This window comes from Mustelus asterias, chromosome 24 (genome assembly GCF_964213995.1).
Source record: "Mustelus asterias chromosome 24, sMusAst1.hap1.1, whole genome shotgun sequence".
NCBI classification, from domain to species: Eukaryota; Metazoa; Chordata; class Chondrichthyes; order Carcharhiniformes; family Triakidae; genus Mustelus; species Mustelus asterias.
Window position 1 is genome coordinate 2,641,145 of NC_135824.1, and position 27,827 is coordinate 2,668,971.

A 27,827-nucleotide genomic window follows, 5' to 3' on the forward strand; every position below is an offset into this window, starting at 1 on the left:
CCACATATTTACCCTGCTAATCCCCCGAAACTAGGGTCAATTTAGCATAGCCAATCCACCTAACCCACACATCGTTGGACTGTGGGAGGGAACCCGTGCAAACTCCACACACAGTGACCCAATCCAGGAATCAAACTCGGGACCCTGGTGCTGTCATAGCATCATAGAAACTACAGTACAGAAGGAGGCCACTCGGCCCATCGAGTCTGCACCGACCACAATCCCACCCAGGCCCTACCCCCATATCCCTACACATTTACCCACTAATCCCTCTAACCTATGCATCTCGGGACACTAAGGGGCAATTTTAGCATGGCCAATCAACCTAACCCGCGCATCTTTGGACTGTGGGAGGAAACCGGAGCACCCAGGGGAAACCCACGCAGACACGAGGAGAATGTGCAAACTCCACACAGACGGTGACCCAAGCCGGGAATCGATCCCAGGTCTCTGGTGCTGTGAAGCAGCAGTGCTAACCACCGTGCCTGCTTTAAATTTCAAAAATACTCCTGTTCTTTCACTTTTTGGAGCATCTTACCCAGGCCTATCCCTGGAACCCTGCACATTTACCACGGCTAATCCACATAACCTGCATTTTGGACTTGGGTCATTTATCGTATTTCTGTGGTGTTTTCTGCTCAGAATTTTCTTTTTCCTCTTCTGATGAAAAGACTCAGCAGTTAAAAAGTACTGCATCATTTTCTTTCGATGTCCCAAGGTTTTTCAAAAATACTTAATTATGTTTTGTGTAGTTACTGATCTACAATCATGGCAACCAATCTATAAACATCAAAATGGACAAAACATGTTTGACTGCTGGTAGCCGAGGGAGGAATGTCGGTGAGGAAATGTCCTGCTGATCTTCAGGTCCTGTCACAGAACTTTTTAATGTTAGCCTGATGGCTTCGGAATAATAACCCTTTGGAAAATGGCACCACCAACAGTGCAATTCAATATTGAAATTCAAATTCAGTGCTTGTGCTTCAGTCCTGTAAGTAGGGCATCAAGCTAAAATGTTTGAACCAAGCTGCAACATCACTGCCCACCCTGCTCAACTCTTCCCTACCTCCTCACGGCTCCCTAACCTGGAGCCCTGATTTTAGTTCAGAAGCCGAATGAATAGTCTGCAGCATTGAAGCCTTGTTCCCCCTAATGGTATTTGCTACCAAATAAACCTGTTGGACTTTAACCTGGTGTTGTTAAAACTCTTACCTTGTTCCCCTACCCATTCTCAGTGGGATGTTCTAGCTGTTCAGCATGTGAGGGTAGGAGGTTGGACAGCCGGAGGCTGCCATCAGGGATCAGAAGAAATAATTTGCATTTATATAGTTCCATCACCTCAGGGTGTCCCAAAGTACTTTACAAGTCAAATTAGTAACTTTAGTGTACTAGTAATTTTAGCTGCTATTGTAATGTAGAAAATTGCGGCAGTCAATTTGCACACACAACCATATCGTAATAACCAGATTATCTTTTTTAATGATTATAAGGAACAAATATTAGCCGGGAAACTGGATAGACCTTCCCTTCTTTTCAAAGCGGTGTCTGAGGTTGCAGATGGATTCCTGTCTAAGGTCTCATGCAAAGGATTGCTTCACTCTCAGTGCGGCATTTATTCTGGAGTTTCTGACAAGGTTGTGGACTCAGGAGTTGAAGCCATTAGCATATGAGTGTAAGGAGCAAGAGTGCTGCCCAGTCAGGCATTGTTGAAAGAATAGTCCCAAGCATTCAAGTTAGCGATTGGGGGAGGGATTGGAGGGGACTCGCGGTCGAGCAAGGGGTAGGGAAGGTTTCCTTGTTGACAATGCTGCCTTTCTGGGCCATTTCTGGCACACAGCAGCTTCCCCCTGGGAAACATTCCAGTTTGGTTGTGCTTTCTTCATCAGAGTTCGAACTCTCTTATATAGAAAAGATCTTGTTGCATTCCAGCAGGTTTTCCTCCCTCTTACCATGTTCTGCATCTCAATCGCTGGAAACAGCTTGTGTATTTCCCTAATAAGAGCAAATCGCTGCAAATGTCGGAAATCTGAAATAAAAACAGAAAATGCTGGATAAACTCAGACCTGGCCGCCTCTGTGGAGAGATAAACAGTTCTGAAGAAGAGTCATAACGCCAAACGTTAACTCAGTTTCTCTCTCCGCAGATGCTGTCAGACCTGCTGAGTTTATCCAGCATTTCCAATTTCTTTCACTATCTTTTTTATCAATTCATTCCTTAGGCTGGAGAGCAGAGGGCATTCCCTTCTCCCTATATCATTGTATTTAAAGCTAGTCTCTCTCTCTCTCTCTTTCTGCATAGAAATCTCTGCTTATACACCCTGACCTTTTAATGTGAAAACCTGAAACATATGTTGTTGTTTTTCTCCGAGTGACTTGCAGTAGAATTTAGCAATATGGCTCGAATGTTTATCTGCCCCACTCTGTCTGCTTTGCTTGAAAGCCTTTATGATTATGTCCTCAATCTTATTGTTTAATTATCTCTGAATTCACAAAGCTGTTCCTGTTTTCATTTTAAAACTTGTAATCTCCTTTGTCGTGTCTTTGTTTAATTAGAATTTAAATCTTCCTGGGATTTGCAGCCATCTCCTAATTTTGAAGATGACATACTTTGCATCAATTGCCTCCAGTTTTTATGTTGTAACTAATTTATTTTCTATAATGTTTGTAGGCAATTATGAATTATTGGTAAATATTGAAGTCCTTTAATGTTCTCATTTCCTTTCTGGCAGCGTTTGTTTGATTCTAAAACTCGCTGAGCTCCTGTAGTGTTACTTTCAGGCAGAATGAGGAAAGGTTTGCTGTTTTGTTAGGTGAGGCTGTGGTCTGTCTTAAGATCCACCGACATAAAGAACAAAGAAAATTACAGCACAGGAACAGGCCCTTCGGCCCTCCAAGCCTGCACCGACCATGCTGCCCGACTGAACTAAAACCCCCTACCCTTCCGGGGACCATATCCCTCCATTCCCATCCTATTCATGTATTTGTCCAGATGCCCCTTAAAACTCACTATCGTATCTGCTTCCACTACCTCCCCCTGCAACGAGTTCCAGGCACCCTCTGTGTAAAAAAAAAACTTGCCTCGTACATCTCCTTTAAACCCTCGCACCTTAAACCTATGCCCCCTTGTAATTGACTCTTGCACCCTGGGAAAAAGCTTCCGACTATCCACTCTGTCCATGCCTCTCATAATCTTGTAGACTTCTATCAGGTCTCCCCTCAACCTCCGTCGTTCCAGTGAGAACAAACCAAGTTTCTCCAACCTCTCCTCATAGCTGATGCCTTCCATACCAGGCAACATCCTGGTAAATCTTTTCTGTACCCTCTCCAAAGCCTCCACATACTTGTCCCCTTTTTGCACAGTTGCCCATGTACTCTGGTCCTGCCCTCTCGGGGTGAGTGGGGGGTTGTTGGGTTTGAAAATAAAGTTAATTCCCTTTCTCCTTCTCTTCCCTCCTCTCTGTTATGAGATTGTTAATGCCTTGGCTAATGATTTGGAAGTATAAATTCAAACCTTTTCTTGACAGCAGCTGGGAAATTTAAATTCTGTTAATGAAATAAATCTGGAATTAACAGGCAGTATTAATACTGGTGCCCGTATAGTTAGCGGATTTTCATTAAGACCCATTTGGCTCATTAATGTCTTTCAAAGATGTGAATTTGGTCTGGCTTAAGTGTAACTCCAGGCTCCCAGCAATTGATTGATTCTTATTTACTCTGTTAAATGCCACTTAAGAAATGTATCCTCTCTTCTATTTCTCTCTCACCTGCCTGGCCTCCTGTCTTGCACCCATCCCTGGCAGATTCCTGGTGTGACAGGAAAAGGCATCAATACGGAAGGTGAAATCACAAAGTCGGTGGGCCCTGATTTTCGAAGATGGTTGGGTGCTGGTATAGTGCGTGTGAACTTGGGGAGTCTGGGCACCTGGAAACAAAGTCAGTACAGATGGCTAGGCTTTGCTTCCATAAAGTTCCTGGAACATTGCCTGAACCTGACATAATCCACTGCCTGGCTGGTGGGCACAGTAAGAAGTCTCACAACACCAGGTTAAAGTCCAACAGGGTTATTTGGTAGCACAAGCTTTTGGAGTGTCACTCCTTCATGGCTGGTGGGTAGCAGAGGGAATTCAGCAGTAGGAAGTCACAGCTAGGGACCTGTGGGACTGCACTCTGGCAGTCAGTTGACTGGGGCGGGGGCAAGATAAAGGAAACTCAAGGCATACCTGGTTCAAAGGAAAACCCTTCTTAACTTGGTGTCTATTTCTGTGAGCCATCTTGGGACATTAATAACATTACCACTGACCAATAATTGCAAGTTGATGAACATAACCTTTTGAAACAGCAAGTGCAGTGTTGATTGCAGGTTAAAAGATCGAGCATGATTTGAACAATGTTCCAGGGCATCACTGCAGGAGTTCCTCAAGGAACTGTCCTAGGCCCAACCACCTTCAGCTGCTTCATCATAGACCTCCCTTCAGATGGTCAGAAGTGGGGATGTTGCTGACAATTGAAAAATGTTCACTATTCACGACGACTCAAATATTGAAGCAGTCCGTGTCCAAATGCAGCAAGACCTGGACAATACTCGGGCTTAGGCTGACAAGTAGTAAGTAACATTTGCACCACACAAGTGCCAGGCAATGACCTTCTCCAACAAGAGAGAATCTAACCATCTCCTCTTGACATTCAATGGCATGACCATTGCTGATTTCCCCTCCACCCCTCCAGTATCAACACCCAGTGCGTTACCATTGACCAGAAACTGAACTGGACTAACTATATGAATACTATGGCTACAAGAGCAAGTCAGAAGATAAGAATCCTGTGGCGAGTATCTCACCACCTGAATCCCCAAAGCCTGTCTACCATCCATAAGGCGCAAGTCAAGAGTGTGATTGGTGCTCTCTGCCTACCTGGGTGCAGCTCTAACAATACTCCAGAAGTGTGGCAGCAACCAAATCAAAGGAGCCTGCTTGATTAGTGCTCCTTCCACAAACATTCAATCCCTCCGACAAACAGTGCCAGCAGTGTATATCATCTACAGGATGTATTGCAAGAACTCACCAAAGCTCCTTAGGCAACAACTTCCAAACCCATGACTGCTACCCTCTAGAAGGACAAGGGCAACAGAAACATGGAGGTTTCCCCTGGAGGTTTCCCCTGGAGGTTTCCCCCCGCCAAGTCACTCCCAACTTGGAGATATATGTTCCTTCACTGTCGCTGGGTCAAAATCCTGGTACTTCCTCCCTAACAGCACTCTGGGTGTACCTACACCTCAGGAACTGCAGCGGTTCAAGAAGGCAGCTCACCACCACCTTCTCAAGGGCAATTGGGAATGGGCAATAAATGCTGGCCTGGCCAATGAGGCCCAAGTCCTATGAATCAATAAAAAAAACTTACCGTCTGGTATGTGGTTAAAATGGCAGCCAGATGCTACCTGATGCATTTGCACTCGCTGCTATTTTAACTGCTGGATGTTCAGTTTCCTTGGACCTGCTTGCTGCAGGTAGATGAGGGTCTGGATAATAAAAATTAGGATCTGAGGTTTGGGTTCCCTGCTCCCGACTTGCTGATGGCTATTTCCCTTTCTCCCGAGTCTTAATTTTGACTGCTTCTTGCCAATGCTTCGAGGAACTGATCACCATTGCACTGTTTGGGCAAGGACTTTGCGTTCTCCTGGGTATTCCACCCAATTTTGCAGCAGCAGGATATAATATAGCAGGATGGAAAAGTGGAGCTACTGATTTGGAAATGGGCGATGCTCAAAAAGCATTGACTGTCGCATTGATCTGCATGAATGCACCTTGTGTGGTTGATTGGATAGATGTTCTCAACTCTTCAATAGTCAATTCAGTGCACAGGAAACATAACTGACCTGTTTTGTTAACGATCCTGTAGGAATTGGACTCATTCTTGTACGGCGATGGTGTTCTGGTGGGGTTTGTAAGAGTAAAGCACGACTGGATGGAAAAACGGTGATCATCACTGGTGCTAATGTTGGGATTGGAAAGGAGACGGCCAGGGACCTTGCTCAGAGAGGTAATGCTGCCCTTAACTGCAATGCCTTGCTATGTATGGCTACTTGTGTTTTTATATATGTCAACATGCATGACAACTAATGGCCTGAAGTGAGAGTGGTTTTGGTTTATGATGAATCTGTTCTAATTCTGCATGTCCTGTTACTGCATTGTTCCCGTAGGAAATGAAAACCACATAGAACCTGTAGGTGGTGGAGGCACGAAGGTCACATACCACCCACCACCACCACCACCAATAAGGGGTTAAGGTGCCCCTGTGTCTGGTAAACAACCCAGTTTGACCAGGAAGTGTTCTTTATCCTTGAGATGGCCGATATCCTGTGTATTCCAGCGTCTGCAACTGCAGCCTGTTTATCGCTGTCCAATTTCTTTTGAGGCTGCAATCTGTCTGTTTCTGTACTTGTCCAATTATCCCAGCATGCTCTTGCAAATCGCCATCTTAGGTGGCCCGTTTGGCCACAGCGGAGTAAAGGGAGTGGAATTAATTTGATAGCTCAGTCAAAGAGCTGGCACAGGCATAGATGGGCAGAATGTTTTCTTGTGCTATTTTGCTGCAAGTTGTGGTTTAATAATGAGGAAGCGAACAGTCTCTCTTTGTGTTTGCAGGGGCTCGTGTAATATTAGCTTGCCGGGATTTGGGAAAAGCCAATAAGGCGGCAGATGAGATCAGGAAAGCAAGCGGAAATGGAAATATCCTGGTGCAGAAACTGGACTTGGCCTCACTTCAGTCTGTGCGTTCATTTGCTGACAGAATCACAGAAACTGAAGCACACCTTGACATTCTCATTAATAACGCAGGTGAGTGTTTAAGGAGCAAATGAAAGAAGCAAAATAATTCTCTTCACCTGAAACCTCTTTGCACCTTCGGGCTTTTGGTTGTCTTACGCAATTGCCTGGATTTCGTGATCAGTGGTGAAGTGATGACACCTGGTGCTGACTGGAGGAAATCTGTCCACAAGGATCTAACAATCTCTGTGGAATGAATTGTCCTTTTCCTGATGTTTATTTAAATCTGGCACCGAGTCAGGTGATCTCCGGCCTCTGAGTTGCAATGATGTCATCAAGCCAATCACAAAGTATTATCAAAAACCTTAAACCAGGAAATAAAATACACTGATTAGAGTCATAGAGGTTTACAGCATGGAAACGGGCCCTTAGGCCCAACTTGTCCATGGCGCCCCTTTTTTTTTAAAACCTCTAAGCTAATCCCAGTTGCCTGCATTTAGCCCATATCCCTTTATACCTATCATACCCACATAACTATCTAAATGCTTTTTAAAAGATAAGATTGTACCCGCCTCTACTACGATCTCTGGCAGCTTGTTCCAGACACTCACCACCCTCTGAAAAAATTGCCCCTCTGGATCCTTTTGTATCTCTCCCCTCTCACCTTAAACCTATGCCCTCTAGTTTTAGACTCCCCTACATTTGGGAAAAGATTTTGACTATCTACCTTGTCTATGCCCCTCATTATTTTATAGACCTCTATAAGGTCACCCCGCAGCCTCCTACGCTCCAGAGAAAAAAGTCCCAGTCTATCCAGCCTCTCCTTATAACTCAATCCATCAAGTCCCGGTAGCATCCTAGTAAATCTTTTCCGCACGCTTTCTAGTTTAATAATATCCTTTCTATAATAGGGTGACCAGAACTGTACACAGTATTCCAAGTGTGGCCTTACCAATGTCTTGTACAACTTTAACAAGACGTCCCAACTCCTGTATTCAATGCTCTGACCGATGAAACCAAGTATGCCGAATGCCTTCTTCACCATTCTGTCCACCTGTGACTCCACTTTCAAGGAGCTATGAACATGCACCCCGAGATCTCTTTGTTCTGTAACTCTCCCCAACGTCCTACCATTAACTGAGTAAGTCCTGTCCTGGTTCAATCTACCAAAATGCATCACCTCGCATTTGTCTAAATTAAACTCCATCTGCCATTCGTCAGCCCACTGGCCCAATTGATCAAGATCCCGTTGCAATTGGAGATAACTTTCTTCACTGTCCACTATGCCACCAATCTTGGTGTCATCTGCAAACTTACTAACCACGCCCCCTATATTCTCATCCAAACCATTAATATAAATGACAAGTAACAGTGGGCCCAGCACCCATCCCTGAGGCACACCGCTGGTCACAGGCCTCCAGTTTGAAAAACAACTCTCTACAACTGCCCTCTGCCTCCGACCGCTCCCTGCAGACTAGGCCGCGGATCCCCGAAGTAAGTTAGTTTTATACTCAGTGACGCTCTGCTCCGCCCTCCGACTGCTCCCTGCAGACTAGTGAATAGGACTTGCACATGACATTAGAGTGGAAGCTAAAATCTTGTATGTAATTATTTTAAAAATATTATTTTTTATCATGATGGGAAAATTTGACATTCCACAAATATCGGAGCCAGAGAGATTTTTCAGCATTAATGATGAATTTATTTCACTATCAAAACCCCAGTTACACCTCATTAATTGTGACAGTTTTGCTCTCATTACTGCTGCAAAATCTAGGCCAATAGTAATTAATGCGCAACGCAGTCGCCCCATGACCGGATCTTCAATTTTAATGATATTGATTGAAGTTCATATAGTAGATGGGACATTAGGACTGCATTACTCTTCTAATGGCATCATAAGATCTCTTACATCGACTTGAACAGATGGCCATGGTCTCAGTTTAACACATTATCTGATGAATGTAATACTCACTCTGAGGATTTTGCAGTCATTCTATACGCTGTCGAGAACCCACAGCTCATGCTTTCTTTAAAATACAATATTGACATTTGTTTTTTGTTCCTTTCCTTCTGATTTGATTTGAAACAATTCTGCACACATGGTCGGTGCAGTCCAAATCTGATGTGCATTTTGCTTCAGGATACATGCCGCTTGACTGGTGCTCAGAATGCATTTTCTCATTGAGCTCATGTGGCCTCTTCTGTTGGCACCTCCAGGTATCATGAGGTGCCCCAAGTGGAAGACTGAGGATGGCTTTGAGATGCAGTTTGGAGTCAATCATCTGGGTCATTTTCTGCTGACCAACCTCCTGCTGGACTTACTGAAGAAGTCTGCGCCCAGTCGGATTGTGACAGTGTCCAGTTTAGCGCACACTCGCGGTAAGTTTGTTGTCTGATTGCAGTGCACAGTGCTTGGCTGAACCTTATAGAGCAGGAACATTTTACCTGTTTCCCCAACCGTTCTTGTTTAGCTGATCTTGGAGACAGAAGCCAGATGTTTGGAGCTGGCGTTTTGGGAGGTGGGGAAGCAGGAGATGGGATGTGAGAAATAAACCATGCTCTGCATCAGTATTCAACAATCCTGTTTTAATAGGATTTGGGATGTAATGGTGGTGGATTGGATCTGCTTCAGCTGTGATGCCCCCTTTGGTTGAACAGCCTATCTGCTAACAATCACTGTTAAACTCCACCCCAAGTAATGGCCACTTTGGCTGCGTAAGGGAGGGGGGGGGGGGGCTACCTCTGGAATTGTAACCCAGCAAAGATGGGAAGGAGAGAGCTGCGAAAGCACAAAGGTGAATAACAAGATCAGAGACCTTGCAAAAATACATCACAGGACACAATAAATCAGCTAGATTGACACTTGTAAAACTGGCCTGCTGGGATGCTGGAATAATTTACAGGCTACTGATGTGCTGGAGCTAAACACACCAGTTGAAAAGACCACAGGAATCACTTGTGGAATTTAGGGTAAAGATGGCGCTAAGATGCATCTTTTAAAACTCTTTAAGAGAATTCTCTTGGGACATGCCTGGACATTCCAAGTGAGGGTTTAATTTTCTTCAAGGTTGGATTCAGCCACTTTTTTATTTGAGGTTATTTCTGATGTGATTTTACTAGCTTTACCCAAGTATTCTTGTCACAGCAACAATAGGATTTGAGAAAATAATGCAACGTTTGGAATTATGGTGAAAATTTCATTTTTTTTAAAAATTGCACATACTCGGGCTTTAGAACACAACAAACTGAGGAAGAGTTGGGCTCTTGTTCCTAAGGCATCAACGGTAAGGAAATGCTAGAATCAACCATTAGGGGTGTGGTAACAGGGCACTTTTCCAAATCAGTTTAAGATTTCCAGAGTCAATGTGATCTTATGAAAGGAAAATCATGTTTGACAAACATGTGTTTTTTGAAGGTAACCAGCAGGATAAGTAAAGGGAATCAGTAGATGTTGTATTTTCAAAAAATTTTCAATAAGGTGCAAAACAAGAGGTTTTACCCAACAATGCAGAACAAATAGGGAGTAATTAGTGTGGATTTGAGTTGGTTAGCGGGCAAAAAATTGAACACTCATAAACAGGCCATTTTTGGGTTGTAACTAGTGGGTTACTGCAAGGATCAGTGCTTGTGTCTTAGTTATTTACAATCTATATCAATGATTTAGATGATGAGACCGAGTGTTATGTATCTTTCAGGAGGTCATAAACAAAGAGGCTGCAAAGGAATATAGATAGATTTCAGTAAGTTGGCAGATGGGCTATAATGTGAGCAAGTGTGAAATTATCCAATTTGGGATGAAGCATAGAAATGGTGAATATTTTTAAATGGTGAATGTTTGTATTCACAAGGTTCTGGATGTCTTTGTACATTTAACATGAGTTAACCTAAAGGTACAGCAAGCAATTAGGAAAGCAAGTTTATGTCGGTCTTTATTGCAAGGAAGTTGGAATATAAGGCTAAGGAAATCTTCCTTCAAGTTGTATGGAATAAAATGAGACCACATCTGGAGCACTTTGCACAGCTTTGGTCTCCCTGCATAAGGAAGGATATATTTTCTGGGGGAGGTGGAGTGGGAGTAGATGTGCATGAAGGTTTACTAAATTGTACAAGTAAGGAGAGAGTGAGATGGCCTATATTTCTGGAGATTGGTCTCACAGAGATGCCTAAAGTTCTGAGAGGACTGGACAGGGTAGAAACTGAGACTCTTTCCCCTGATTGGAGAATCTAGAGTAAGAGTAATTACTCTTACTATGTTTACCCCAATCCAACGCCGGCATCTCCACATGGAGAATCTAGAACCAGGGAGCATAGCCTCAGGATAAGAAGCGGACCATTTTGGATTGAAATGAGGATAAATGTCTTCTCTCGGAGAATTGTAATTTTGAAATCCTTTATCCCAGACAGCTGTGGGTTTAGGATATTCATGGCTGAGATCACTAGATGTGAAACAGGTGATGGGGCAGGAAAGTGGAGTTGAAGCCAAAGATCAGTCATGACCTCATTGAATGGTGAGCAGCAGGAAGGGCCAGTACGACCCACTCCTGCTCCTGTTTCTTACCTTGTGATAATCAGTCCACCTCCTGCTGAAAACTTTCTCTTGATGTACTTATTAAATAAACCTTTGCTCATACCCTTGATACCAGCTGCAATTTCTTTCCAGTATACACTCTGCTCTCATTACCTTAGCTTCCAGTAATGAAAAATCTCTGCTCTCTTGTGTCCTTGAGATTAAACTACAACTTTAAGTGAATCTAGTAAATGAACTCCGAAGCCTACTTTATTGTTTAATTAAAAGCCTCCAACTCCTGTACAGATAAGGAAGAGAGAGCTAATGGTTGGGGCACAATCTGAGATGTATTTGAGTTTTGTGCTGTGTGGTCTCCTGTTCAGGGAGTGAGGGTTTTGAGAATCTCCTTTCCAGTGAGGCTTGAGAGAATTCCTCTAGTACAGTAAGGTGCACTGAAGAATCATTTCGAAGAATGTATCTTTTGCTGTAAAACATGGAAAATATTTTGTCTTTTGTATTGATCCATGGGAGCAGTAAGTACAAGTCTGGAAATTCCCGGAGCTGCCAGGGAGGCGAGGGCCCAGTGGTATTATCGATAGATTATTAATCCAGAAACTCAGCTAATGTTCTGGGGACCCAGGTTCGAATCCCATCGCGGCAGATGGTGGAATTTGAATTCGATTTTTAAAAAAATCTGGAATTAAGAATCTACTGATGACCATGAAACCATTGTTGATTGTCGTAAAAACCCATCTGGTTCACTAATATCCTTTAGGGAACAAAATCTGCTGTCCTTACCTGACGAAGAGTCATCCAGACTCGAAACGTTGGCTCTGTTCTCTCGCCGCAGATGCTTCAGACCTGCTGAGTTTCTCCAGCATTTTCTGTTTTTGTTTCAGATTCTAGCATCTGCAGTATTTTGCCTTTATCTGAGTCCTTGCCTGGTCTGGCCTACATGTGACTCCAGAGCCACAGCAATGTGGTTGACTCTCAACTGCCCTCAAGCAACTAGGGATGGCAATAAATGCTGGCAGGCCAGCGATTTCTCTCTCTCTCTCTCTCTCTCTCCCCCCCCCCCCAGGGTACAATTTTGTCTTTTAAAAAGCATTTAGACAGTTACATGGGTAAGATGGTTATAGAAGGATATGGGCGGGCAATTGGGATTAGCTTAATGGTTAAAAACTGGACGGCATGGACAAGTTGGGCCGAAGGGCCTGTTTCCATGCTGTAAACCTTTGACTCTATCCATACATCCCAATATGTCACTATTTAAATAATACTCTTCCTTTCTGTTTTTCACACTGAAGTGGATAACTTCACATTTAGCCACATTGCGCTGCGTCTGCCATGTGTTTGCCCACTCGCTCAACTTGTCTAAATCACCTTGAAGCCTCCTTGCGTCCTCACAGCTCACAATTCTACTGAGTTTCATGTTGTCAGCAAACTTGGGTTCCCTTATCCAGGTCATTTATATATGTTGTGAACAGCTGGGTCCCAAGCACTGACCCCTGCAGTAGCTCGCTAGTTACTGCCTGTCACTTGGTAAAAGACCTATTTATTCCCACTCTGTTTCTTGTCTCAACCAATTTTTGATCCATGCTACTGTGCTTTAATTTTGATCACTAACCTCTTGTGAGGGGCATTATCAAAAGCCTTCTGAAAGTCCAAATACACCACATCGACCGGTTCTCCCTAATCTATTCTACAAGTTACATTCTCAAAAATCTCCAGTTTATTTGTTAATCACGATTTGCCTTTCATTATGGGCAGCACGGTGGCCTAGTGGTTAGCACTACTACCTCACAGCACCAGGGACTCTGGTGTGATTCCTGGCTTGGGTGACTGTCTGTGTGGATTCTGCACGTTCTCCCCATTTCTGCGTGGGTTTCCTCCGGGTGCTCTGGTTTCCTCCCAAAGTCCGAAAGACATGCTAGCTAGGTGCATTGGCCATACTAAATTCTCCCTCAGTGTACCTGAACAGGCGCTGGAGTGTGGCGACTAGGGGATTTTCACAGTAACTTCATTGCAGTGTTAATGTAAGCCTACTTGTGACACTAATAATTAAACTTTAAAACTTTAAACTAACCCATGCTGGCTTTGTCCAATCCACAATCCATTAATGCTTTCAAATGTTCTGTTCTGTCTTTTATAATAGACTCTAGCATCTTCCCCACTACTGATGTCAGGCTAACTTGCTTGTAATTATCCTTTTTTTTTTCTCTCTCCCCCCCCCCAAAGGAACTTGGGAAAAGTACAATCACCAGATACGTGGTACTGAATACATTCAGCTTTGACAAAGGGTCTTCTGGACTCGAAACGTCAGCTCTTTTCTCTCCTTACAGATGCTGCCAGACCTGCTGAGATTTTCCAGCATTTTCTTTTAGTTTCAGATTCCAGCATCTGCAGTAATTTGCTTTTATTGTCCTGAATAAATAGTTGGAACTGTGGGCTGACAAGAGCACGCATCCTGATGAACTTCATCCAGGGTCTTGAAGTGTCTAGTGAGATAGTTGATGCATTGGTTTTAATTTTCCAAAACTCCTAGATTCAGGGAAACTTCCATTAGATTGGAAAATAGCAAATGTAACCCCGTTATTCAAAAAGGGAAGGAGACAGAAAGTAGGAAACGAAGGTCAGTTAGCCTTACGTCTGTCAGAGGGAAAATCTTAGAATCTATTATTAAAGTTATAGCAGGACACTTGGATAAGCTCAAGGTAATCAGACAGAGTCAACATGGTTTTGTGAAAAGGAAATCATGTTTAGCCAATTTGTTGACTATCTTTGAAGAAGTAATGTGTTGTGGATAAAGGGAAACTGGTGGATGTACTGTACTTAGATTTCCAGAAGGCATTTGATAAAGTGCTACGTCATAGTTTATTGTGGAAAATAAAAGATTGTAATATAGGGAGTAAGATATTGGCGCAGATAGAAGATTGGCTGGCTGGATATCGGGAAGCTGAGAGTAGACATGAATGTGTCTTTTTCAGGTTGGCAAGATGTAACATGTGGTGTGCCACGGGGATCAGTGCTGGGACCTTAACTTGTATAAATGACTTGGATGAAGGGATTGAAGGGTGGTTGTCAAATTTGCTGATGACACAAAGGTAGGTGGGAAAGTAAGTTGTGAAGAGGACATAAGGCTACAAAAAGATCTAGATAGGTTAAGTGAGTGAGCAAAGATCTGGCAAGTGGGATTTAATGTGGGAAATTGTCCATTTTGGCAGGAAGAATAAATTGTAATTTTACCAAATGTATGTTTTAAACTATTTAACTTCATGTGAACCCATTCACTTCAACCAATTTTATGATTTAATTTCGTCAATGACTGAAGCAACATATGGGTTGCTGGTTATTTTAATTCTTTTCTCAAATGCAGGGAAAATTCATTTTGATGACATTAATTTGGACAATTGCTATAATCCTGCTGTTAGTTACGAACAGAGCAAGCTGGCCAATGTCCTGTTCACCAAGGAGCTGGCAAAGAAATTAAAAGGTGAGTGTTGCATAATGATACCAGAATTATCAGGAAAGATTAAACAAGCTGTGGCTCCCTTCCCATAAATAAGACTTGAAGGATGATCTGATAAATGCCTTTAAGATCATGAAAGGGTTTTATTGGGCACATGCAGAGATGATGTATCCATTTGTGGACAAGACTAGAACTAGGGCCATAAATATGAGATGGTCACTAAATCCATGACAGAATTCAGGAAAACCTTATTTATCCAAAGAGTAGTGGGAATGTGGAACTTGCTACCACAAGGACTATGGAAGTGAATTGCAGAGATAAATTCAGAGGGATAAAAACATGGGGGTGAAAGGAATAGAAGGCTATGTTGATGGGGCTCGATGAAGAAGGATGAAGGGGGGATCATGAGCATAAAGACTGGCATGGACCAGCTGGGCCGAATGGCCTGTTTCTGTGTTGTGAATACTTTGTAATTCTGTCTTCAAAAGCTCAAATAAATTCTTTGAGAGTCTTTGTTATGGAATGAGGGGGCCAGGGAGCAGTGCTGATAGTTATTGGGAGCAGATTACTAAGAGGTTAAGTTATTGGCCTTTAGGATATAATTAACTTCAATCATTGAAATGTTGTTTTGTCCTTACCATGTTGAAGGATCTCTGCTGGAATATGGAATGTGTTGTTTGAACTTTGTCCTCACAGGTCCACATGTGTTTAGATGCAAGAGTTGAGGTGCTCATTTCACTCAATCCTGACTTGCATTGTTTAACCCCAAACTCTGAAGAGTGCTTCAACCATTTCCACTTCCTGTCCTGATGATAACTGTTCCAACTGATGCCAAAGTTTGACCAGTTTTAAAGGTCCACATGATCATATTGTCAAGGAACCAATCTTCAGCAAACATGTTTTAAAAAAAATGCTTGTATATTCCACGTGTGTTTATAATTATATCTTCCTCATTTTTAGGCACAGGAGTAACTACCAATTGCCTGCACCCTGGAGTAGTGATGACTGAGTTGGGGCGTTATTTTTTCCCTACTCTATCAATATGGTTGAAGATCCTTTTGGCACCTTTAGTTGCTCTCACCTTTAAGAATCCATGGCAGGGAGCTCAGACAACCATCTATTGTGCAGTTGCTGAGGAATTGGACAATACTAATGGTCTATACTTCAGGTGAGGTTGAATTCTTTACTGGGCATCATGTTGGCCTGTTTCGTGACACAGTTGAAAATGCCAGGTGGAAGATTTTAGTCCTCCACATCCTTGCCGGGATTTCTGTGACAATGGGCACAACTAATGTGCTAAACAGTAAAGCAACTAATAAAGAAATGATTTCCAACTTCTACCTCTCTGGCACCACCTGTCCAGCAGTGTGAGCTAAGGGTCAGTGGGTCAAACTGTTGCCTCTGAACCAATGGGTCATGGGCTCAAGTCCGCAACCAGGGACTTGAATATTCGGTGCAGCACTGTACTGTTCTTTTGGATAATGCTCAGTTGAGGCCCCATTTGCCCCTCAGGTGGAGATAAAAGGTCTTGGTACGTTATCTCAAAGCGGAGCAATGGGGCTCGCACTAATGTCCCAGGCAATATTTATCCTTGAGAATCAATGTGGCCATTGTCAACTTGCTGGTTGTGGGATCTTGCTGTGTGCACTTTGAGTGCATTCCTACATTACAACGGTGAATACACTTCCAATTGTTTACATTGGCTGTGACACACTGAAATATCCTATGATGCACCATGGAATGTTGTGAAAGCTGCAATATAAATGCAAATCCATCTTTCTTTCAATTTGCTGCTGTATTGGAGTTTAAAAGTACATCACATTGACCCCATTAAAAACCTTGCTCTAAGCAACAGGACTGAGTCTCCAGTAGCGTGTAGCCCTAAAGTAAAGTTTATTTATTAGTCACAAGTAGGCTTACATTAACACTGCAATGAAGTTACTGTGAAAATCCCCTAGTCGCCACACTCTGGCGCCTGTTTGGATACACTGAGGGAGAATTTAGCTCGGCCAGTGCACCTAACTTACACATCTTTGGAGTGTGGGAGGAAACTGGAACACCCACGCAAACACAGGGAGAATGCTCAAACTACACACAAACAGTGACCCAAGCCGGGAATTGAACCCGGGTCCCTGGAGCTGTGAGGCAGCAGTGCTAACCACTGTGCTGCCCACCAAACACCAGAAGGTGTTGTAGTACAGTGAACAATGGACATGAACATAGTCATGTGGCTAGGTGGTGATGGTATACTATACACAAATATTTATAGTTCGCATCTGAAAGTCTTACTATTGACGCTTGTAGGTACACAAAACAGCATGAGAATATTTGCTTCGTAATCTCTGTTGCTTCTCCCTGACGTAGCCAAGAGGCTTTGAGACTACTGATGCCACCATTACTGTTTCTGGCTGGGGTCTGCTTACTCAGTACGAGTTGGGAATTCATCATGGTATTATTTTAAAATATTCCGATGAGTTTGTACCAGCAGTGGCGTTGGATCTTTGCTGCATTCTCCGGTGTAAATTCTCCTGCAGAAAATGCTGAGTCTGTTTGAGCTTTCTCCGAGGAGGTGGTGGGCTCAGGGATGAAGGGAAAATGCAATGATGGGAACAAGATCCTCTTCTGAGAGAATAAAGAATTGATGGATGTGGGCAAGAGACTTTGTTTCCCTTCAGCTGATACATCCATATTACCAGGAATGATGAAAGCCACAAGGTTGAGAAAAAAGCAAAATATATTGTGGTTGATTTTTGACTGATAGCAAGTTGGTAGCCTGTTTTGCGTGTCTCTCTAATGAAGAAGGTGGCTGCTGAGTTGCCATTGATCTATTTACATAATTGCACAAAGCCAACATCTTCCCATTTGCAGTCTCTCACCTGGTGGATCATATGCAGTTAACTCAATAAGCTGAACTAATTACACCTTGTTCATATCTGACAGTGACTGTGCTGCTAAAGAGGTTGCCCCCCAAGCTAAAGATAATGAAGCTGCCGAGAGACTGTGGGAGCTCAGTGAAAAGATGGTTGGACTTGATGAATCCAAAAAACAACTTCTTGTTCCAGAATCCTGAGACGTTAATCTACTAGTGTTTTTTTTTCATAATTCTTGCTTGAAGTTTCTTATATCCAATTGTGTAGTGGTATTTCTAAGCAACTTAAAATGTGAGATTACCAGATCTGGAACTGATCCTGTTGTCATGGTTTTATGATGCTTTGGCTTATGCAGAGATTTTGAAATTTAGAGTGGGCCAATGAAATTTGTTAATGTCTTCCAAAACACTAAAATTCATTGAATGTAATGAATTCTCCTGACTGTTACTGATGTCAAACATAGCCTGTGGGAACAGGAAATACAAAGCTTGATCTATCACTGGTTTTTATTTGAGATGAAAAAGATTGGTAGCATTGCAACGTGCAATCTCAAAGCTGGTTAAAAATTCCTTAAGAGTATCATAGAATTTGACTTAATTGGTGTCTAATGCATTTGTCTGGACATAGCTAGATGACACTAGATGTTAATTATAACATCTAACTCCAATTAAACATTTTGCATTTAGTCCAACTTTGTCAACTTTTCCAATTATAAACATGGATTCAGGAATTTACAATGGAAACCACTGTGGAAATCTGTCATGTTGTAAGTAGGATGATGTGGAGATGCTGGCGTTGGACTGGGGTAAGCACAGTAAGAAGTCTCACAACACCAGGTTAAAGTCCAACAGGTTTATTTGGTAGCACAAGCTACCAATGACACAAACTCAGTTTACAAAATAATGGTTGGAATGCGAGTCTTTACAGGTAATCAAGTCCTAAAGGTACAGACAATGTGAGTGGAAAGAGGGTTAAGCCCAGGTTAAAGAGATGTGTATTGTCTCCAGCCAGGACAGTTAGTGAGATTTTGCAAGCGCAGGCAAGTCGTGGGGGGGGGGGGGTTCCAGATAGTGTGACATGAACCCAAGATCCCGGTTGAGGTTGTCCTCATGTGTGCGGAACTTGGCTATCAGTTTCTGCTCAGCGACTCTGCGAGCTCGACAATCACCAGGCAAGACTGTTCTCTTCCTGTTGGGGAACACTTCAGCGGTGACGGGCATTCAGCCTCTGATCTTCCGGTGAGCGTTCTCCAAGGCGGCCTTCACGACACATGACAGCGCAGAGTTGCTGAGCAGAAACTGATAGCCAAGTTCCGCACACATGAGGATGGTCTCAACCGGGATCTTGGGTTCATGTCACACTATCTGTAACCCCTCCCCCACGACTTGCCTGGGTTTGCAAAATCTCACTAACTGTCCTGGCTGGAGACAATACACATCTCTTTAACCTGTGCTTAACCCTCTCTCCACTCACATTGTCTGTACCTTTAAGACTTGATTACCTGTAAAGACTCTCATTCCAACCATTATCTTGTAAATTGAGTTTGTGTCTTTATATGCCCTGTTTGTGAACACAACTCCCACCCACCTGATGAAGGAGCAGCGCTCTGAAAGCTTGTGGCTTTTGCTACCAAATAAACCTGTTGGACTTTAACCTGGTGTTGTGAGACTTCTTACTTTGTTGTAAGTAGAGCATCCTTGCTGGTCGGAGCATGTCACTGCTGTCTGCTAATTAAAATATTTATCAACCTGGAAATGAAAATAGAAATAGAACAATGATAGTATATGACATTGTAAAATGGAATCTGAAATACATCTGTGTTCCCTCATCCACTTATTGCACACCGCCTTGTCCCCAGCTCAAAAAGGCAGCCTTGGCTCAGTCGATAGAACATTTGCCATTGAGCCAGGAGGTCGTGGGCTTAACCCCCACTGCAGAAGATGCTTGACCAAGCCCGATACTCCAGTACAGTACTGAGGGAGTGCTGCACAGTGTACTGGACCAACATCCATCCCTCAATCAACATAACCCAATAGGCATCTTACAGATTTTCAGGCCATTCATTCCATTGTTGTTTGAAGGATCGTGCAATGTGCAAATTGACTGCTGTGTTTGATGCAGTGACTACACTTAAAAAGCAGGGGAATGTTCCAGCTGCTGTTTACCCTGTGACCAAAATTTCTTGAAAACAGACAATCTGGTCATCTATCTGATTGCTGTTTCTGGAACCTTGCTGTATACAAATTGGCTGAAGCATTTGCCTGCATTATAACAATAACTACACTTCAAAAATACTTCATTGACTGTGAAGTGTTCTGAAATTTTCCGAGATAGTGAGAAGTACTATATAAATGCAAATCTTTCTTTCTTGCTTTTATCAAAAGCCTGCGCTTATCTCTCACTCCCAGTGTATAATTCCACAGAAGACTGATTAGTATTCGAGTAGAGAAAGAGTCACCATTCTTAACTGAAAAATCGTTCTTGGAAAAACATTCTCTTGCCAAAGCTCTGGTGTTTCTGATTCAGGAGTGAGAGTAATTGAGTTTGCAAATATGAGTCACACTCTGTGGTGCTGCCCTGCTATCTCCCAAGCCCCAAACCTGATCGCAAGGGCTGGTTGGAAAATTGTAATGTATGAAATGGATTTCTTACTCTCTCTGGCTTAGTGTGTTTGTGTGCAGGCTTGTGTGCATTGTCAATTTAATCTGAAGTTTCTTCATGTCAGCTTCAAGACGGCATTTAATTCGCAGCCCAAAACGTGGTCTGGCATCTTTCAGAACTTGCATTTCCAAAGAAAATTATTTTTCTTATTTGGTAAAGTAAGTCTTGAATTAGATCGGAGGACTTTGTCTTTAGTCATAGTCTTTCTTATTGCTAATGTAACACTTGGATTACCTCATCTCCAAACAAAAATAAAGTTGCATTTAAAGAGTTAGAAATGTTGTATTCTGTGCTCTGCATTAATAGCCCTGGGTTAGGCGTATGATGGTTTCGACACAACTTTTAAATAGTCTTGTGAGCTCTAATGAATTTATGAATGTCAGTTTTTAGTTCAAAGTGTGTGTTTAGGCTGAAGAGGGGGCCTGTACAGTTTGTAATGCATGCTGGGTGTTTGCATTAAGATATACACTTGGGGGAGAAACCAGAGTCCTGCCTCATTCCTCCATGTTACTGCATTATTTCTGTGTCTCTCTTCAACCACACCCCCCTCCATCCCCATAACTAAGGTTGCCAACACTCCTGGGATTGATCCGAAGTTTCCAGGAATTGAAGAAAAATCTCTGGGACGCTGCTCTGTGTAACCCTGGAAACAATATAATCTGGACATTAAAAATATTGCTTTTTTTTTGTCAGTTTGTCATTTTCTTTGAATATTTCTTTTTAGCCAATATAAAAATATTGAAAATGAGAGAAAAATGATAGTTATCCAATTGGGTAATGAGTCGTTTTGCTTTCCAATTGGTGTAGTTTAAATTAAAGTTTATTTATTAGTCACAATTAGGCTTGCATTAACACTGCACTGAAGTTACTGTGAAAATCCCCTAGTTGCCACACTCCGGCACCTGTTCAGGTACACTGAGGGAGAATTTAGCATGGCCAATCCACCTAACTAGCACAACTTTGGACTGTGGGAGGTAATCAGAGCACCCGGAGGAAACCCACGCAGATACTGGGAGTAACGTGCAAACTCCACACATACTGTGACCCAAGATGGGAATCAAACCTGGGTCCCTAGCAGAAGTGCTAACCACTGTGCTGCCTGAAGGCAGTAATGTTACAAGGGTGGATGTATTGGCCTACAGGGAAAAAGCCAAGCTGCAAGAAAAAAAGTTTTGGATTAAAGAGTGGATTTTAGTAAAATAAGACGGGATCTGGCCAAGGTAGACTGGGAACAGCGACTAATGGGAAAATCTACACGAGCAGTGGGGGGCATTCAAAAAGGAAATGGGGAGGGTGCAATCCCAGCATGTTCCCCCTCGGGTGCAATCCCAGCATGTTCCCCCTCGGGTGCAATCCCAGCATGTTCCCCCTCGGGTGCAATCCCAGCATGTTCCCCCTCGGGTGACAGGTAGGAAGACCAAGCCCAGAAAACCATGGACGACCAGAGATATTCAGGACACAACGAGAAACAAAAGAATGGCTTTTAAAAAGTACAAGGGGAGCAAATCAGTGGCGGCATTAGTGAGGTATAGAAAGTGCAGGGTGGAGCTTAAGAAAGCAATTAGGAATACAAAGAGGGGATATGAGAAAGCTCCGGCTGGTAAAAATAGGGAAAATCCCAAGATACTCTAAATATATCAATGGAACAAGGATAACCAGGGAAAGAATGGGGCCCATTAGGGACCAAGGGGGCGATCTGTGGGTGGAGCCAGAGGGCATTGGTAGAGTTTTGAATGAATACTTCACATGCGTCTTCACCCAAGAGAATGAGGACGATGGTATGAAATTCAGGGAGAGAACTGAGGTTCTTGAACAAATTGACATAGGGATGGACAAGGTCTTAGAGGTGTTGGCAGCCTTAAAAGTGGATAAATCACCAGGTCCAGATGAATTGTGCCCTAGGCTGCTGCGGGAGGCAAGGGAGGAGATTGCAGGGGCTTCGACAATTCCTCTCTGGCCATGGGGAAGGTGCTAGACGACTGGAGAACAGCTATCGTGGTTCTGCTATTTAAGAAGGATTGTAGAGATAAACCAGGGAACATAAGAACATAAGAAATAGGAGCAGGAGTAGGCCATCTAGCCCCTTGAGCCTGCCCCGCCATTCAATAAGATCATGGCTGATCTGACGTGGATCAGTACCACTTACCCGCCTGATCCCCATAACCCTTAATTCCCTTACCGATCAGGAATCCATCCATCCATCCGCGCTTTAAACATATTCAGTGAGGTAGCCTCCACCACCTCAGTGGGCAGAGATTCACCACCCTCTGGGAGAAGAAGTTCCTACTCAACTCTGTCTTAAACCGACCCCCCTTTATTTTGCGGCTGTGTCCTCTAGTTTTAACTTCCTTACTAAGTGGAAAGAATCTCTCCGCCTCCACCCTATCCAGCCCCCGCATTATCTTATAAGTCTCCATAAGATCCCCCCATATCCTTCTAAACTCCAACGAGTACAAACCCAATCTCCTCAGCCTCTCCTCATAATCCAAACCCCTCATCTCCGGTATCAACCTGGTGAACCTTCTCTGCACTCCCTCCAATGCCAATATATCCCTCCTCGTATAAGGGGACCAATACTGCACACAGTATTCCAGCTGCGGCCTCACCAATGCCCTGTGGAACTACAGACCAGTGAGTCTCACGTCAGTGATAGAGAAACTATTAGAGAAACTTCTGAAGGAGAGAATCTATCTCCACTTGGAGAGGCAAAATTTGATCAGGGATAGTCAGCATAGCTTCGTCAGAGGGAGGTCATGCCTAACATTTGATGGGATTTTTTGAGGAGGTGACCAGGTGTGTAGATGAGGGTAGTGCAGTCGATGTAGTCTATATGGAGTTCAGCAAAGCCTTTGACAATGTTCCACATGGGAGGCTTGTAAAGAAGGTAAATTCACATGGGATACAGGGTAATTTGATAAAGTGGATTCAAAATTGGCTCAGTTGTTGGAGGCAGAGGGTGATGACAGAAGGCTGCTTTCGAGACTGGAAGCCAGTGTCCAGTAGCGTACCACAAGGATCTGTGGTTGGGCACCCTTTTGTTTGTCATTTATATAAATGACATAGATGACCGTGGGGGATAGAATTAGTAAGTTTGCAGATGCCACAAAGATTAGCCGGGTGGTTAACAGCGAGGCGGAGTGTCTTGGGCTACAAAAAGATATAGACGGAATGGTCAAATAGGCAGAAAAGTGGCAGATGGTATTTAACCTTGAAAAGTGTGAGGTGATACACTTTGGAAGGAGTAATTTAACAAGAAAGTATTCAATAATAGTAGGATACTCGGAAGTTCTGTGGAAGAAAGGGACCTTGGCGTGTTTGTCCACAGATCTCTGAAAACAGAAGGGCATGTTAGTAGGGTGGTGAAAAAGGCATATGGGACACTTGTCTTTATCAATCGAGCAGAAACTGATAGCCAGGTTCCGCACACACAAGGACGGCCTCAACCGGGATATTGGGTTTATGTCACACTATTTCACATAAATATTTCTGCTTTTTTCCTCCTGAGTCTTTATCATGCGATCCTAGAATCAGAATTTATGTCACACTATTTGTAACTCCCACAGTTGCGTGGACCTGCAGAGTTTCACCGGCTGTCTTGTCTGGAGACAATACACATCTTTTTAGCCTGTCTTGATGCTCTCCCCACTCCCATTGTTTTGTTTCTTAAAGACTGGATTAGTTGTAAGTATTCGCATTCCAACCATTATTCATGTAAATTGAGTCTGTGTCTTATAAGTTCTGTTTGTGAACAGAATTCCCACTCACCTGAAGAAGGGGCTCAGAGCCTCGAAAGCTTGTGTGGCTTTTGCTACCAAATAAACCTGTTGGACTTTAACCTGGTGTTGTTAAACTTCTTACTTTATCAATCGAGGCATAGATTACAAAAGCAGGGAAGTCATGTTGGAGTTGTATTGAGCTTTGCTGAGGCCCCAGCTGGAGCACTGTGTGCAGTTCTGGTCGCCACATTATCGGAAGGATGTGATTGCAGAGGAGGGTGCAGAGGAGATTCACCAGGATGCTGCCTGGGATGGAGCATTCAAGTTATGAAGAGAGGTTGTGTAGGCTTGTGTTGTTTTTGTTGGAGCAGAGAAGACTGAGGGGCGACCTGATTCAAGGTGTACAAGATTATGAGAGGCATGGACAGAGTGGATGAGGAGCAACTGTTCCCCTTAGTTGAAGGGTCAGTCACGAGGGGATATAGGTTCAAGGTGAGGGGCAGGGGCTTTGGGGGGGTGGGGGGGGGGGTGGAGGGGGATGTGAGGAAAAGCATTTTTACCCAGAGGCTGGTGACGGTCTGGGAGGGTGAAGGAGGTGGGTTGCGTCACAACCTTTAAGAAGTATCTGGCGTGACATAACATTCAGGGCTATGGGCCAAGTGCTGGCAGATGGGATTAGGTGGAAGTTCAGGTGTTTCAAATCTGTCCGTGCGGATTCGACGGGCCGAAGGACCTCTTCTGCGCTGTTTGATTCCATGATTCAAGTGACCATTCTTTACGTACGATGTTAGACAGTGAATCTGGGCGTCCCGTTTGTTCACTAAAGTGCAGTTCATTTATTTGTTAAATGTAGTGCAAATGTTAATATACCACTCATTTATTTTATGAAAATACTCTTGTACACAAGATACCGTAACAATCTGCTTACATTCCGTAAAGAAATGCTTGCTATTTCAAGTGATAATTTACATCTAAAACAGGCTGTCAACCTTGCTGCGAAGCTGGAAATTATGTCCACCATTCAGTTAACGTGGGTTAACATTTGCAGATTCCATCCAAGTTGCTTATTTACAGACATTGTAAAATATTAAGAAAATACAGATATTGTTATTTACACATTGACAAAACACTAAGCAGGACACAAAGGACAGAGTTAGACTGAGAAGCCAAGTTGTAATTTTCACAAATTGTAAAATTTGATCAGCTCATCGCTTCCTGCTTCATCTGGTTTAACAAACTTTGTCTCACCATCATTCAGGATGAAAGCGTGCGATTTGAGGGAGTCTCACCTCCGACAAAACTTTTTAAGGCGCTTTAACAGAGAAACAAACACATCTTAATGCACTTTGAGTTGGCAAACTGCTAATTACAATTATTATTCACATTCTAACTGATTTACTTTATTTTCACAGAAATACGCACATTTACTCGAACAATATATTCTCTCCAGTATACAGAGTTTAAATAATTTAAATTTACTCACACATAAAGAATACTCTGAAAGATCGATGCTAATATAACACTATTATTGTATCATTTTAGTTCACTGGTGTAAATTACAGGATATCGAACTTTCAATTTTAATTTTTTTAATGAGTTCGTGACGGTGCAATTTTAGTGGAGTCACCGGCTTGGTGGAGTGAGACAGGAAGCTGATTTTTCCTTTAGTCCACTGCCTTTAATTTGACGAACTGATCCTTTTGGATAATGCAGGTCAGTCTTTGCATTATTAAATGTCAATACACTGGGATTGAGTGCCTTGTGTTTCAGAAGCCACGTGACTGTGGGAGGTTAGAGTTCAGGAGAATTGGAGATAAGATATCAGTGTGCAAGCGGTTTGTGCTGAAACGTATTTTTGACACTGGTCTGTTTTTTTTAAATTAACTCTGGTTAATGACTGCTGTCCACTTTGTCGTTTGGATTTATGCATTGCAATAGTTGCCACTCACTGCTCTGTAGCTGATATGGCGAAATGTGCCTCAGGTGGGATCTCTTGGGTTAAAAAGCCACCTGACACCATCTCAAAGAGCTGAGGAGTTCATAGCATCCCGACAGTGCAGAAGGAGGCCATTTGGCTCATCGAGTCTGCACGGAGCACAATCCCACCCAGGTCCTATCCCCGTAACCCCACATATTCACCCTGCTAATCCCCCGACACTTGGGTCAATTTAGCATAACCAATCAACCTAACCTGCACAACTTTGGAGTGTGGGAGGAAACCGGAGCACCCGGAGGAAACCCACACAGACACGGGGAGAACGTGCAAACTCCACACAGGCAGTGACGCGAGGCCAGAATTGAACCCGGGTCCCTGGCGCTGTGAGGCAGCAGTGCTGACCACTGTGCCACCGTGCTGCCCTGTTCTCTCTATTGTCCTTGGCCAATATTTACCCAGCATCACAACACATTACCTGCTTATTGCTCTTTGTGGGGTCTTATTTAATATAATTTGGTTGCCAAATTTCCTACATTACGACAGTAATCAGGCTTCAAAAGTATTTCATTGCCTATAAAGCGCTTTGGGATGTCCTGAGATGAAGCAAGGTGCTATATTAATATGAAATTAATGATTAAACCTGACATAAATGCTCAGACCCCTGGTTGCCTAAATGAAAATGATTTCACTCTTTCCAGCTTCTTAAAACTGATAGATGTTTTTTGCACTTTCACCTATCCAAGGAATACGGGCAATATCTACCGCCTCAAATAAGAAGAATGGTTAAGGAATACTCCCCAAATCAGGTAGCCAGTTGTAGAGCACAGTACGAGAATGGATGGTGGCAAATGGATGCATTGTGGAGCTTAAACAATCAACTTTGTCTTTCTGATATTGGGGATTTTTGGTTTATTTATATGAACCTTTACACCTTCTGGATGCAGCTCTACACCTGTGTTTAATTATTAACTATGGCCAGGAGGTCCGGGAAGAAAATCTCTTCTGTCATCTCCCCTTTGACCCCTATCCATTTAAAGCAGGTTTTTAATTTGGATCTCTTGCTTAAGAATAATATCTAAAACTGGCTGTGCGGTAAGCAGCAAGTTACACTTACTGTCTACAACATAAATTAGGTTATTGATTTAAAAATACATCTGATTTAAATTTGTCACAATTAAGGAGATGCTTGTTATAATGAAGACTGATTCATGGGAAACTGTTTAAAACAATGCTTGCTCGTTGTACCTGTCCATAAGCAACAAACTATATAATCAGCACGTGTTTTTTTAGAGGGTTTGACATCATTCTGAAACCAAAACAATAAAAACACTGTCTTTGCCAGGAGTGACCACATTTCAGCTGACTGAATCTGGCATTGATGGGCGAGGGAGGAGGGTACGAGAAACAGACTCGCAATGGGTTTGGGAGATTTATTGCCCTTTAAAACCTGTACTCGAGTTCTCATCCTCTCTGAAGGATGTTTCTCGTGGTCCAAGGAACTGACTGAAATCCCTCCAAGCTCCAGATGGCGAGTTGCATGGAGAAGGCGCTTAGATTCCTGCTGCTTCCGTTTCATTGTGACCCAGATTGAAAAGTGGCTCCAGTCTCTTCACCCCTGGATGGGGAAAGTGAGAGACTGGCACCTCCTGCTGTCTATGCAAGGCCACGGTGGGCACTGGAGCAGGGCTATCTGCGATGGTTTGCTTTGCGTCTGTGTCGGAGTTTAATCTGAGCTCCTTTCCATCAGACATGTTGATTGGTTTGTATCCAAAATTTACCAAGTGTAGTCGGGGTATCTCACAGCTGGCCTAGCCCAGGTTACTTTAAAGGTAAAGACTAATCTTGTTTATGAGTTAGTTGAGCTCTAGGTTTCAGTTTGACATTCCCATGGTGGTGTCAGATGTA

General features: G+C 43.2%; 1 protein-coding gene across 1 annotated transcript in view; it reads left to right on the forward strand.

Moving 5' to 3' along the window:
* LOC144511512 (retinol dehydrogenase 13) overlaps positions 1-18,298 on the forward strand; it is a 44,632-nt gene extending 26,334 nt beyond the window's left edge. The window contains exons 2-7 of the mRNA XM_078241897.1: positions 5,895-6,035; positions 6,641-6,832; positions 8,981-9,142; positions 14,647-14,763; positions 15,700-15,907; positions 17,680-18,298. Of these exons, the coding sequence (XP_078098023.1) occupies positions 5,895-6,035; positions 6,641-6,832; positions 8,981-9,142; positions 14,647-14,763; positions 15,700-15,907; positions 17,680-17,809 (950 nt within the window). The 3' untranslated portion in view covers positions 17,810-18,298. The remainder of the gene's footprint in view (positions 1-5,894; positions 6,036-6,640; positions 6,833-8,980; positions 9,143-14,646; positions 14,764-15,699; positions 15,908-17,679) is intronic.
* The last annotated feature ends 9,529 nt before the right edge of the window (positions 18,299-27,827 follow it).